The following is a 14,724-nucleotide window of genomic DNA, read 5'->3' on the forward strand; positions in this document are numbered from 1 at the left end:
ACACAGCAGAGCCCCGAGAAATAGAGATAAGGGGGGCCTACATCACATAACGAGGGCATGAATCATCCCGAGCTGACAAGAACCGAATATGTAACTCTAATAAGGAGGCTACCCAAAGACAACACCCAAGATAAAGGGGCCTGGACAATGTTACAAGATACATGAGTAATTCCTAGCAACACACCTCTTAGCAACACATCTCTTGGCAACACATGAGCCATTTTACGTTTAGAGACTAACTCTATCTATTGGTCTAATTGAATCTATAATCAGTATGATTGGATAGTATCCAGCCGAAATGGGCTGATGTAACTGTAGTAAAGAACTATTGTAAAACATATAAATATCGATGAGTTTCTTTGTTCGTCGGAGTGAAGTGCCTGGATCCAGTCCTGAGGCTTCCTCCCTGCTGGCGTTAATAAAGGCCACATTGGCGTTGGAACCGACTCTGAGTGTTGAGTGATTCTTCTGAGAAAACATTCACGCTAACAGATCTCTACAGAGACTTGTGCGTGGATTGCCATGGGAATGGCTTGGCTGTGTTCCTTTATTGCAGCAGCTACCTCCCTGATGGCCTGTGCCGTCGTTTTGGCTGCCTGTGACTCCCTCCCTGATGGCCTGTGCCGTCATTCCCACTGCCTCTGAAATTCCCTCCCTGATGGCCTGTGCAGTTGTTCCCGTTGCCTCTGAAATGTCCTCCCTCATGTCCCATGACATTATTGCTATTTCTGCCGTCAGTGTCATTACCTCATCACCCACCCCACTGACGGTGTTCACGAGTGATCGGGTAAGCTCATTGGTCTCCACACACAATGCCATCACCTGAGCCACATCTGTTGCACCCTCCAGCTCAGGACAGCGTGGTACATTTCTCCTTGGCCTCGCCCTGGGTCTGTCTAGCGGAACCCCTCCAGTGTGAGGCGCAGGCTGGGGAGGTATGGCCATGGGTGTTACAGGCTGCATTCCACCAGCAGTGGGAGTCACAGGCTGGGATGGTGGGGACCTGGGTGTTACATGCTGCATTCCAGAAACACTGGGACCTGGAACCTCGGACGGTGGGCCCCTGGGTGTTCCATACTGCATTCCAGTAGGAGTGGAACCCAGAACCTCGGACAGTGGGGCATTGAGTGTTTCATACTGCATTCCAGCAGCACTGGTAGGCGCAGGCTGGGATATTGGGGCACTGAATGATCCATACTGCATTCCAGCAGCACTGGAACCCGCAACCTCTGGACTTTGGAAAGCATCCAATGTCGGATCAAAACTTAAACCACTATGCAGGGACTGGGCCGCGCTCAAACCAGGGAATGACGAATCAGAAATCATGGAAGTGCTTGGCAACACAAGTTCAAGATTCTCCCCTTCATACCTCTCCAAGGCCACCCCCTCCCCCCTACAATGTTGGTCTGGCTCGCCTACGTCTGAATCTTCAGGATTGGCATCAGGTTCTGCAAAATATAACAGAACAGTCAGATGGTTAGCAGCAGAGGAGAAGGCAGGATGGGTGGCATGAGTAAACTCACACGTCGCAGGCCAGGCAGCAGGTTGATTTGAAGGGCCACGAGTAATTTTCAGTACTTACCCTCCCCCTCGAGTTTCGGCCCAGCTTGTGCAGTACTGATTGCTTTTCTCCAGCTAGGACCCATCAAAGCAGTGACCCTCTGTTCCAAGGGTGTCAGTGGGTGCAGACTTGGTGGGCCTCCTCCTGTTCGAGTTCTTTCCCTTTTGTTGTGGGCCAATTTCTTCTGTAAAGATGAAAACATAACTTGTTAGAGAGGGTGTCTTTCTGCTGGGTGGTTACATTTACAAATGCAATTCCATTGACAAATGAAAATATTACTTACACTAAATGTTTGACCAAGGTCATGTCAGTTCTTTTTACACTGCCTTCCATTTCTCGTGGTATTCACCACTGCGCAGTAATCTTCTGCAAGTTTGTTCCAGAGTTTATTAATTTCTTTGGGTGCACTTTTGTGCGACCTCTGTTGCACGTATCCAGCTCCTGCCATCTTTCCTCGATTACATTCACTAGTACCTCCACTTCTTGATGCGTGACATTCTTCGTTCTTGGGGCACGGTGTTGCATTGCTCTATTGAATTGACACTCGGTGATTTTTAAAAACACAAAGTCCTTATTTTGCTTGCAGCAATGAATGATTCTCACTTATGCAGCACTCCTTGTGAAGGTTTAAAAGCTGATTTCTTGCAGAGTACTCCAAACAGCACTCCTATAGCTTTCAAAACATCAAGCAGGCATCCAAAACTAAGTGAGAGGTTCTCCATTTAAAAATGGCCGATTACCAATGTTATTGCTCCACTGAGCATGTGCGAATGCTGCAACGCTCATGCGTGTACTGCCGGCACGCTCACAGGCACCCCGATCAAGCCCCGTCCCCCTGCCGGCTTTGCGCGGCCAGCACGGACCTAGCTCCGCCCCCCCTCTCTTTGTTCTGCGCCACGCCAGCTCCGCAGATGGCCCGAGAATCGGCCATGATCGCAAGTATTTTTTTTGCCACTGCTTCTGATCAATAATGTCGGCGGGGGACTCGGAGATGCGCCGAAAAAAAACAGAGGGCCAAATTTGGGCCCTATAAAACTAAAGCAACACTTCCTACACTTTGTATTCCAGCCCTCCTGAGATAAAGGCCAACTTTCCATTAACCGTTTTTGAATAGCTCACGAGTATAAATCCCATCAAAACAAATTATGAAATGAAATTCAATAAATTTGGGAACCAAAAATGATAATAACAGGTAGTGGAGTGTTGTAAAAACCCAACTGGTTCACTAATGTCCTCTGCTGAAAAGGTCACTGTCACCTCTACCTGATCTGACCTACACATGACTCCAGTCCCACACCATGTAGTTATCTCTTACTGCCCTCAGAACTAGGGATGAGCAATAAATACCACCTTGTCACATCACCCACAGCCCAAGAAAAAAGATTCTAAAAACAGCCAACAGTTTAAAGCTTTGACATTCAATTCATTGTTCCTTTTATCACTTATGTTCAACCCTGTGTTATTTACCTAGAACAGTACATTGAATTTAATGTTTTTAATAAATCGATGCATTTAGTTTTGCTTTCTCTGCCTTGTATTTTGGATTTGACTACAGTACCTCCTCCATTTCTGTAAGCCAGGTAAGGGAATCGCCAGACATTGCCCAGACCCACAGCACAGCCGATCACTGAGAGAAAGTAGTCAGTCTTCGAGGACCAGTTGCCTCGCTCCATATTCTCATCACTTTCACCCACATGTTCATTGCTGGCAGCCTGGGGGAAAGAGAGGAAATGGCCAACCCAGAAGTTAGACTTTGTCAGACTAGAACTCAAGCAAGCAAAAAGTACTAAGGTAGGTTGGGAAACTAGATTAAAAGATATGACAGTAGAAAAGCAATGGCAAACATTTAAAGAAATAATTCATAATTCGCAACGAATATACATTCCTTTGAGGCTTAAAATACTACAGGAAAAGTGGTCCAACCATGGCTAACAAGAGAAATTAAAGATAGTATTATATTAAAGGAAGAGGTATATAATGTTGCCAAAAAGTGTAGTGAGCCTGAGGATTGGGAGGATTTTAGAATTCAGCAAAAGAGGACCAAGAAATTGATTAAGAAAGGGAAAATAGAATGAGAGTAAACTACTGAAAGACAATAAAAACTGCTAAAGCTTCTATAGGTATGTAAAAAGGAAAAGATTAGCGAAAGTAAATGTGGGTCCCTTATAGGCTGAGACAAGATTATAATGTGGAATAAGAAAATGGCAGAGAAATTAAACACAAAAATCCTCTAGGAAATAGTGGAGAACCAAAGATCTAGTGAGAATGAGGAACTAAAAGAAAGTAGCATTAGTAAAAAAATAGTTCTGGAGAAATTAATGGGACTGAAAGCCAACAAATCCCCTGGACCTGAAGGCCTACTACATCCTAGGGTTTTAAAATAGGTGGCTATAGAGAGAGTGGGTGCATTGGTTGTCATCTTCCAAAATTCCATCAATTCTACCCCCATTATTTAAAAAAGGAGAGAGAGAGAAAATGGGGAACTACCGACCAGTTAGCCTGACATCAGTAGTAGGGAAAATGCTATAATCTATTAAGCACGTGGTAACAGGGCACTTAGAAAATAATAATAGGATTGACCAGAGTTAACATAGATTTATGAAAAGGAAATCATGTTTGTCAAATATTTTAGAGTTTTTTGAGGTCCTAATGAGCAGAATAGATAAAGGGGAATCAGTAGATGTGGTGTATTTGAATTTTCAGAAGGCATTCGATAAGGTGCCACACAAGAGGTTATTAAACAAAATTAGGGATCATGGGATTGGGGGCAATATATTCGCATGGATTGAGGATTGATTAACGGACAGAAAACAGAGAGTAGGAATAAACGGGTCATTTTCGGGTTGGCGGGTTGTAACTAATACGGTAGCGCAAGGATCAATGCTTGGGCCCTAGCTATTCACAATCTATATCAATGATTTGGATGAGGGGATCAAATGTAATATATCCGAGTTTGCTGATGATACAAAGCTAGGTGGGAATGTAAGTTGTAAGGAGGATGCAAAGAGGTTTCAAGGGGATATTGACAGGCTAAGTGAGTTGGCAAGAACATGGCAAATGGAATATAATGTGGAGAAATGTGAAGTTATCCACTTCGGTAGGAAAAATAGAAAAGCAGAGTATATTTTAAATGGTGAGAGGTTGGGAAATGTTGATGTTCAGAGGGACCTGGGTGTCCTTGTGCATGAATCACTGAAAGTTAACATGCAGGTACAGCAAGCAATTCAGAAAGCAAATGGTATGTTGGCCTTTATTACAAGAGGATTTGAGTATAAGAGTAAAGATGTCTTACTGCAATTATATAGAGTCCTGGTGGAAAAAGAAAAGACTTAGGGGGTAAAATTGATTATCAACTATTTTGAGGCGTTAACATCGCCTGAGCGGCAATTTTAGCAGTGGGCAATATTTAGCGCTGGAGGTAACAATATTGATTATTAGCGCCGTAAGAGTGGAGTGGTGCGCTAAGGGAAGCGATCCACACTTCCCTTAGGGTGCTAAGCCGGTAGTGCTACTGAAGTTCTGGTGCTAACATACTGGCATCCTAGGATTCAAAGAGAAGGTTATCTGTGAAAAATGAAAACTTAAAAAACATTAATTCAAATAATGAACACATCAGGATCACCAATTAAAATAGAATCAATGCACATAAAGTTAAATAAAATCTCTAAAACTTACCTTATACACTCATCCCTTTCATTAGCTCCCTGGGACAGCTGTAAATGCCAACTTTTTCTGACATGATTAGTGCCAGGCGGTAACATTCAAGTTAGCTTCCGTGGCGCTACGAGGACGTTGCACACTAGTGCAACATTCCCTGGCACTAAGTATTAGCGGCACCACTAAAACCCTATTCAAGTTGGCGAGTGGTGCTAATATCGCTGCTCCTGGGTGAGAAGCCTTTAGCGCCCCAATAGCACCCTTCGCCAGTGCTAGCAGGTGACACTAATCTATTCAATTTCTCACCCTTGCATTTATATAGCGCCTTTCATGATCACTGGACATCTCAAAGTGCTTTACAGCCAATGAAGTACTTTTGGAATGCAGTCACTATTGTAATGTGGGAAACGCAGCAACCAATTTGCGCATAGCAACCTCCCACAAACAGCAATGTTAAAATGACCAGATAATCTGTTTTTGTTATGTTGATTGAGGGATAAATATTGGTCAGGACACTGTGGATAACTCACCTGCTCTTCGAAATAGTGCCATGGAAACTTTGACATCCATGTGAAAGAGCAGATGGGGCCTCGGTTTAATGTCTCATCTGAAAGATGGCACCTCCGACAGTGCAGCACTCCCTCAGCACTGTACTGGAGTGTCAGCCTAGATTTATGTGCTTAATTCCCTGGTGTGAGACTTGAACCCACAACTTTCTGACTCAGAGGCAAGTGTGCTCCCACTGAGCCACAGCTGACACTGGAGACAATAACAACTGACAGTGAGACCACATCTGGAGTATTGTGTACAGTTTTGGTCTTCTTATCCAAGGAAGGATATACCTGCCATAGAGGGAGTGCAACAAAGGTTCACCAGACTGATTCCTGGGATGGAGGGATTGTCCTATGAGAAGAGATTGAATAGACTAGGCCTATATTCTCGAGAGTTTAGACAAATGTGAGGTGATCTCATTGAAACATACAAAATTCTTACAGGGCTTGACAGGGTAGATGCAGGGAGAATGTTTCCTCTGGCTGTGGAATCTTGAATCAAGAGTCACAGTCTCAGAATAAGGAGTCGGCCATTTAGGACTGACAAGGAGAAACTTCTTCACTCAGAGGGTGAAGAATCTTTGGAATTCTCTGCCACAGAGGGCTGTGGATGCTCAGTCATTGAGTATATTCAAGACCGCTAGATTTTTGGATATTAAGGGAATCAAGTGATATGGAGATAGTGCAGGAAAGTGGAGTTGAGGTAGATCAGCCATGATCTTATTGAATGGCGGAGCAGGCTCGAGGAGCCTGTTTACTCCTGCTCCTATTTCTTATGTTCTTATGTACTGTTTTCACCCACAACAGAAACACTATTTTTCTCCATTTAGCAGCAATCAGTTGGTAGTTTGGAAACATCTGAATCCCACACAGAGCTCTGTAATTCACAACATCCAACATCACAAAATCATCAGCTCCTCTCAGGGTTTTACATGAGTTTACTGTCATCTATTGATAAATACTCACCATGTCCTGGGGAGCGTGTGTTTGGTGGTCATTCTGTGAGTACCCAGTTCGAGCTAATTCTAACTTTTCCATTTCTGATTCTTCAGTTTGCTACGGGCTTGAGTGTCCAACTTGTGGAAGATGCTTCCGGCCAAACGTATTCTAACTTTGTACTGCGCCTAGTATCTGGTGTATGATTCAGCTCCTGAACAGAGTCCCAGAGCAGCACAAAGTACAATGATTCTTCTACAGGAAGAGCCCAGTTCATTAGATGTGATTTAAAATGAGTACAGCTCTGTTTACACAGGTCATGGACATGGTTACTTACAGTCAAGGTCCCAGAATATTTCTGTTCCCAATTGGTGAATCTGTCAGACTAAACGATTCTATTGCATGTTATTTGTTTTAGCTTCAGTACCAAAGTGCAGGTTTGATAACAGCTGCATTTTTAAAGGGGACAGCACCAATATTTTTTTGGATGTGCTTATTTGTACTGCCAAAATGGCTAACATGCTCCACCCTTTGTTTCTGATTGGTCCCCTTGGAGGATAGGCCACAGCATGAAGTTTCACAGGAATGTGTAACTGGAACCGTCCATCCCAAGGTCTCACTGACTTTGCAAATTGTAACTAGATCTATTGTGTTCCTAACACAGGACCTCCTCCAGGTTTTGTAGGTGCTCGACAGTGTCCCGACTCGTGACCAATATGGCGTCCTGAAAAACCACCGTGCATGGTACCGACTTGAGTAGGTTCTCCATGTTTCTCTGGAAGATCGCTGCAGCCGACCAAATTCCAAACGGGCATCTGTTGTAGATGAACAGTCCCTTGTGCGTGTTGATGCAGGTGAGGCCCTTCGAAGACTCCTCCAGCTCCTGCATCATGTAGGCCGAAGTTAGGTCAGGCTTGGTGAACGTCTTGCCTGCTACCAGCATTGCAAATAGGTTGTCTGCCTTAGGTAGCGGGTATTGGTCCTGTAGCGAGAAACGATTAATAGGTACTTTATAATCGCCGCAAATCCTGACCGTGCCATCACTTTTGAGTACTGGAACAATCAGGCTGGCCCATTCGCTGAATTCCACTGGGGAGATGATGCCCTCGCGTTGCAGCCTGTCCAGCTCGATTTCCACTCTCCCCCTCATCATGTGAGGTACCACTCACGCCTTGTGGTGAATGGGTCATGCCTCTGGGACCAAGTGGCTCCGCACCTTCGCCCTGGAAAAGTTTCCAATGCCTGGCTCAAAAGGGGAAGGAAATTTGTTAAGAACCTGGGTACATGAGGCCTCATCGACATGTGATAGCGCTCGAATGTCATCCCAGTTCCAGCGGATTTTGCCCAGCCAGCTCCTTCCAAGCAGTGTGGGGCCATCGCCCGGGATAATCCAGGTTGGCAGTTCGTGCACCATGCCCTCATAGGTGACCTTGACCATGGCGCTGCCCAGGACAGTGATGAGCTCTTTGGTGTACGTTCTCAGTTTCGTGTGGATGGGACTCAGGGCTGGTCTGAGTGCCTTGTTGCACCACAGTCTCTCAAACATCTTTTTACTCATGATGGATTGGCTAGCGCCAGTGTCCAGTTCCATGGCTATGGGTAAGCCATTCAATTTTACATTTAGCATTATAGGTGGATATTTCGTCGAAAATGTGTGCACCCTGTGTACTTCAGCATCTGCCTCCTCTCTCTGAGGCTCGAAATTGCTTTGATCCACCATGGACCGATCTTCCTCTGCCACGTGGTGGTTAGCAGGTTTTGTAGAGCTTGCAGCTCGTCTGTAAGCTCATTGGAGGTGCCCCATTTTTCCACAGCTCTTGCAAACATACCCTTTGAAGCGGCATGAATAGGCTGAATGGAAACCTCCACAATGCCAACAAGGTGTGAATTGCCTTGCATTCATCCTTTGTTGCGGACTCTGAGTCACCTGAGGCCTGCTGGCAGTTGCAGACTAGTGGTTTCTGCCCTGTACATTTCTGCTCGCAAACACAGTTCCAGTAAATTTATGAACATTGCTAGCAGTTGTGTGCTAAGAGATTTGTTTGGTGTTATCACTGGTGGACATAAACGCCTGTACTATCGCAATGGCCTTACTGAGGGTCGATGTCTCTACAGTCAAATGTTTTCGTAGGAAGGTCTCATGGCCAATGCCCAGTACAAAAAAGTCTCTGAGCATCTGCTCCAAGTAGTCAACAAACTCACATTGTCCTGCAAGTCACCTTAGCTCAGCGACGTAGCTCACCACTTCCTGACCTTCAGATCACTGGCACATGTAGAACCGATACCTCGCCATCAGCATGCTCTCCCTTGGGTTAAGATGCTCCCAAACCAGTGTACACAGCTCCTCATACGACTTATCTGTGGGTTTAACCAGAGCCAGAAGATTCTTCATGAGGCTGTAGGTCGGTGCCCTGCAGACCGTGAGGAGGACCGCTCTCCTGTTTGCAGCGCTTCCTTCTCTGTCCAGCTTGTTGGCCACAAAGTACTGGTCTAGACATTTGACATAGGCTTCCCAGTCCTCAACCTCTGAGAACTTCTCCAGGATGCCCACAGTGCTGCATCTTTGCATTGGATTTGTATACTCGTCGCCAGTTATTGTGTTCCTAACACAGATGAGACTGCATACAGGGAGATTAAAGTAACAGTGACCTCAGTCTTTATTAAGGCACTCCAGAGTGAGGAGCAGGCCTTAGGGGCTGGCTTATATACAGTGCTCCCAAGGGATGCTGGGATCCTTTGGGACTTCAGGAGATGTGCTTGCTGGTGGTGGAACATGGGAGTGCATGCTTTACAGATACACAACAAAATCTACTTTGACTTCCTGAAGCGACAGAGGACAGAGCTCCCCAGAAGACAGCAAGGGCCAGCCAAAGTGCCTTACCCCAGTCCAAGTGCATGCCTCCCCCAGCCGAAGTGCCTTACCCTAGTCCAAGTACATCACTCCCCCAGCCAAAGTGTCTTACCCCAGTCCAAGTGCATGCCTCCCCAGCTGAAGTGCCTTACCCCAGTCCAAGTACATCCCTCCCCAGCCAAAGTCCCGTACCCCAGCGCAAGTGCGTTCTTCCATCCCTCCACCACCATAGATCGGGCATTGTGTATGGATTGTTAACAGGTTTATTGGGTATGAAGTGAATAGTGAGTGTCATGACTTCTGGATATCATCCACTCCAACGATGTCTCTTGTAGGAGGTTGGAAGAACATGACCCATCTTCCCTGAGTTCCCTCTCTCTCCTCCGATCCTCCCCCTAAGCTCTCTCTCTCCCCCCCCCCCAGTCTCTCTCTCCCATCCAATCTCTCTCTGTTCCCCTCCCCCACCACCCCAAGCTCTCTCTCTCTCTTCCCAACCCACCCCCCACAAGCTCTCTCTCTCTCTCTCGCCCACCACCAGGCTCTCTCTCTCCCTCCCCTAGGCATTCTCTCTCGCTCTCCCCCCCCACGCCACCACCGCTCTCCCCCCCCCCCCCCCGCCGCCGCCGCCGCTTGGGACTTGCAGCTCACGACTCAGCGGGAGGCCCGGTCAGCAGTCGGCAGAGGAGAAGCAGCTCAGTTGAAGAACCTGTGAAGCAACAACGTGGTCGGACTTAGCGCAGGGCTCCACTTCTGATTCCAGGCGGGAAGCATCGGGGGCGGAGTCTCAAGAGGACACAGGCACAGATGGACAGAAAAAGTGCAGTACAAATAGTCCCTATTTTTTTACATTCATTCACAGGATGTGGGCGTCGCTGACAAGACCAGCATTTATTGCCCATGCCTAATTGTCCTTGAGAAGGTGGTGTTAAGCCTCCTTATACAACTGAGTGACTTGCTCGGCCATTTCAGAAGGCAGTTAGCAGTCAAATCACATTGTTGTGGGTCTAGAATCACATATAGGCCAGACCAGGTAAGGATAACAGAACCAGGATGTTACAACAAATCGGTAATTTCACAGACATTATTACTGATACTAGATTTCTTTTATTCTAGATATTATTTAAGTAACGTATTTTAAATTCCCCAGTTGCTATGGTGGGATTTGAACTCACGTCATAACATAACCTCTATGTTACCGTACCCACAACCAAGTGCATCTGTACCAATCTGGAGCTCAGGCAAAACAGAACTCTGCATGTGTTTGCTGAAAAATTGGGCATCTTTTTCTAATCCATAATCTATAATGGCAGAAACTTAAAGCAATCTATTGGACTGCCTGAGTTATTTTTACACTTTTAAATTTACTTTGAATATTTGGTTTTGCTCCAAATACACTCAGAGTATCTGCTGCAGGTGATCTCACAACTAATGTGAATTAACAGACTGAGTTCAGTTCAGCTGCACCTGTTGGGTTTATGTTGCATCACAGACACACAGGATGTGCAGTGTTGCTGCACTATTAGCACTAGAGGGGTGCCAACTGTACTTAAGTGTTAGCTGTTGCTCAGTGAGTAGCACACTCACTTCTGAGTCAGACTGGTTGTTGGTTCAGCTTCCACTCCAGGGACATATGCATATAATCTAGTCTGACATTCCAGTGGAGTGCTGTACTGTCGGAGGTGCAGTCTTTTGGATGAGATGTTGAATCGAGGTCCCGTCTGCTCTCTCAGGTGGATATAAAAAATCCTATGGCACTATTTCGAAGAAGAGCAGGGGAGTTATCCCCAGTGACTTGGTCAATATTTATCCCTCAATCAACATAACAAAAACAGATTGAGGCCGAAATTCACCTCCGCTGGAAACAAGGTGTACTTACCGTGTTTCAACTGTTTTCACTGCGCGGTGGATGCGGTGGCCTCTTGCGCGTAATTCAGCTCTTTTTCTTTTTTTTTCAAGCGGGCCAGAAGTCGGTCGTAATGGGGGCGGAAGTGGGGCGCTAAGCAGCAGATCGGTCAACAGAGGGACAGAAATGGGGGTGTGGCGCTGATGGCGTCAACATGCTGGCGTTTCACCACATCCCACCCCTTCACTTAAAGGGGAGAGCTGCTGCGAGCTCTCTGATTCTTTTAGTTCGATCCACTGGGCCATCAGGGAGGGTTTCGGCTGGGCTAGCGGCCTGGCACCCAAGAGGAGGTGCCAGTCTGCCTGTTGGCGGCCCGGCCAAACCCGGGGGCATAATTGTCGGCCCGACCTGGCAGTCGACCAACAAAAAAAAATAAGATGCCTACCGCAGCAATGCACCTCCCCTTTAATGGCAGCCGCACTGCCATTTTGCACACACTGCAAACACAATGCAGCGACAGAAAAAACTGTTGGGGGCACCAAGCACCGGTGGCAAGATTTTGTGAGGTAAGTTTTGCTTCGGGGCGGGAGATCGACGGTTCATGCTTTAATGATGCACTTAGGAGGGTTCGGCAGCAGCGGGGCAGAATTGGGTGGTGCCGGAAAAACCACCGAGGTGAATTTCGCGAGCGGCGGCCATTCGACAAAAAATTGGCAGTCATTTTACACCGCCGCATGGCCGCTGCTTTCTGGCGGTAACAGGTGTTATCGGGTGGCTGAATTTCAGCCCATTATCTGGTCATTATCACATTGCTGTTTGTGGGAGCTTGCTGTCCACAAGTTGGCTGCCCGTTTCCTACATTACAACATTGACTACACTCCAAAAGTACTTCATTGGCTGTAAAGCACTGAGACATCTGGTGGTCGTGAAAAGTGTAATATAAATCCAAGTCTTTCTTTCTTTTACACTATCAGAGAAAAATTACTGTTGGTAATATTAGCAGACAGACGATTAACACGTTCCTCTATCTGCTCTGTTAATGGAGACATTTATTAATGTTATTGATGGAAATTGTGCAGGTCACAGATAAGGGACACAGATCTTCACACTCTAATTCCTGATAGCCACTCCAGTCGTGTGAAGCTTGAAGCTGAATTATAACAATCAACCCCCTGGTCATCCCAGTCTCAATGTTTCAGGTATTCCTGCTCAGTGATGCAGGAACATGAGTTATATAAAATGAATGATTGATGCGTCAATGTGGGTGCAGTTCAACACACTTTGCACTTTTGGAGTTGCTGCAATAACACAGAGCTCTTGTTCCTTGAGAATTATCAATTATTTTTGAGAAAAGAAGCGTAAAGAACAGCTCAAATGTTTCCCTCATACACTGTGACATTGTGATTTTTGCATTACCAACATAATCTCTGCTACATGTGTGGCAAAAAATATTCAAAATTGTTCCTTTCACTGCCACACGTAGAACAGTGGAATTGATAGAAATAGTGTTCAGATTCAGAGCAATTAACTCACAGGTTTGTGAGTATCTCCCTATCCTCTGAATCTCTTCACAATCTGCTCTTCAAAAGGACCAATGTAATTCGCTCCTTACTCCTTCTAACTGGATATCTATCTTACCTGACTAGTCTCCTCCTCCACTATCAAACAACTTGAAGACATACTCAAAGGGAGAACTTACTCTGGCTAACCTAATGAAGGCAACTTCCAAAATTGTAAGAAAGTAGCTGGATAGTCTGTGTGGCTTTTCAAATTGGTCTCATTAGCCTAAGTACTGCTTGTAGATGGGGAGGGCATTGTCCCATCATAGCTCATCAGAATTTTTAAAACTTACGATCCTCCATTACATCTTCTAACGGTATCTTGAATAAATCTAAATATTTTACCTCCACTACCCCACCCATGAGCATATTCCAAGTGTTGATCACCCATTGCATGAATTCAGAGCATGGAGGTAGTGCTGAAAAGAACAACTTAGCTCTGATGTCTTCTTGAAGTTTTAACTGATGTCCCCTTGCCCTAGTGTTTTTCCAGCAATATACATTGAAGGGAAAATTGCGGTCGGAAGCTTCCTTCATACGAATGCATCCGACCCGAAAAAAAACCTACGAAACTGCCTGTTGGTCTCGGAGGAACGTAGTATTCTGGTCTGAGGCCTTCATTAGCTGTGCAGAGTATGGGAATCGGTCTTCCACGTATGGACGTCTAAGTTGCAATCAAATGGGCCTGGATCACCATTCACTAGGTAGTATTCTCATTCATAATAATTGGAACTCTATTTGTGCGAATTCGCATTACTATCAATGAGAATAACTCCCTAAAACACCAAAACACATTACAATAAGTAAAAATACACCTCACATATTTAAAAATGAATTGAAATTAAATGTTTTACAAAAAAAACATTTTTTGGAATTTTTTTTGAATGGGGCTGAAATTGCGCCTCGCCAGATCCGTATGAAATGCGCAGGGACCCAGCGAGGCCTCACAAAAGCCAGTTTTCAGGATGGATGCGACTGCGCCAAAAACCAGCTTTTCCGATCCTCCGCATCCCTGCAGGAAGGACACTCACACGGCCGAGATTGGGCTATTTGCCCAACTCATGCCCAGCGAATGTCCTTCAAACTCTTACGCCTGGTGAAAGCAGGCACATAGCCTACTTTTACTAGAGTAAGAGTTTTAAAACATATAAAAATTGAACTAAAAAACACATTTCTATGTTAGAGACCATGTCCATTAAAGTAAGTTTATTTTAAACCGTATTAAAACACATTTAAAAAAATAAAAAATATATATTTTTTTCTAAAACATTTAATTAACTTTAATTTCAATTAATTTTAAATATGTGAGGTGCTTTATTTATTATGCTGTATTTGGGTGTTTTAGGGGTTTTTCCTATTGATAGTTATGGGAACTCGCACAAACGGAGCTCCCATTATTATCAATGAGAGTGTGTGGTCAGTGCATCGATGCTGGGGATTTTGGCCTGATCGAGAACACTGATGTTGGTGTGTTTGTCCTCCCAGAGGATTTGTAGGATCTTGCACAGGCATCGCTGGTGGTATTTCTCCATCTACTGTATATGATCTACATCTCTGAGCCATACAGGAGGGCAGGTATCACTACAGCCCTGTAGACCATAAGGCCTGACCTTCGAACCACATTGTTCGCATGCCCGACACGAGACTCCCAAAGCAAGCGCTCTACTCGGATCTCCTACACGGCAAGTGAGCCCCAGGTGGGCAGAGGAACTGTTTCAAGGACACCCTCAAAGCCTCCTTGATAAAGTGCAACATCCCCACCGACA

The 14,724-nt window shown here is 45.4% G+C and overlaps 1 protein-coding gene across 1 annotated transcript in view; it reads right to left on the reverse strand.

The window, feature by feature from the left end:
• LOC139265194 (sodium- and chloride-dependent neutral and basic amino acid transporter B(0+)-like) overlaps positions 1-6,807 on the reverse strand; it is a 116,071-nt gene extending 109,264 nt beyond the window's left edge. Inside the window, exons 1-2 of the mRNA XM_070882119.1 lie at positions 6,736-6,807; positions 3,120-3,273 (exon numbers count right to left, since the gene is read on the reverse strand). Coding sequence (XP_070738220.1) covers positions 3,120-3,273; positions 6,736-6,807 — 226 coding nt within the window. The remainder of the gene's footprint in view (positions 1-3,119; positions 3,274-6,735) is intronic.
• Between the last annotated feature and the right edge of the window lie 7,917 nt (positions 6,808-14,724).

Source organism: Pristiophorus japonicus, chromosome 6 (genome assembly GCF_044704955.1).
Source record: "Pristiophorus japonicus isolate sPriJap1 chromosome 6, sPriJap1.hap1, whole genome shotgun sequence".
NCBI lineage: Eukaryota > Metazoa > Chordata > Chondrichthyes > Pristiophoridae > Pristiophorus > Pristiophorus japonicus.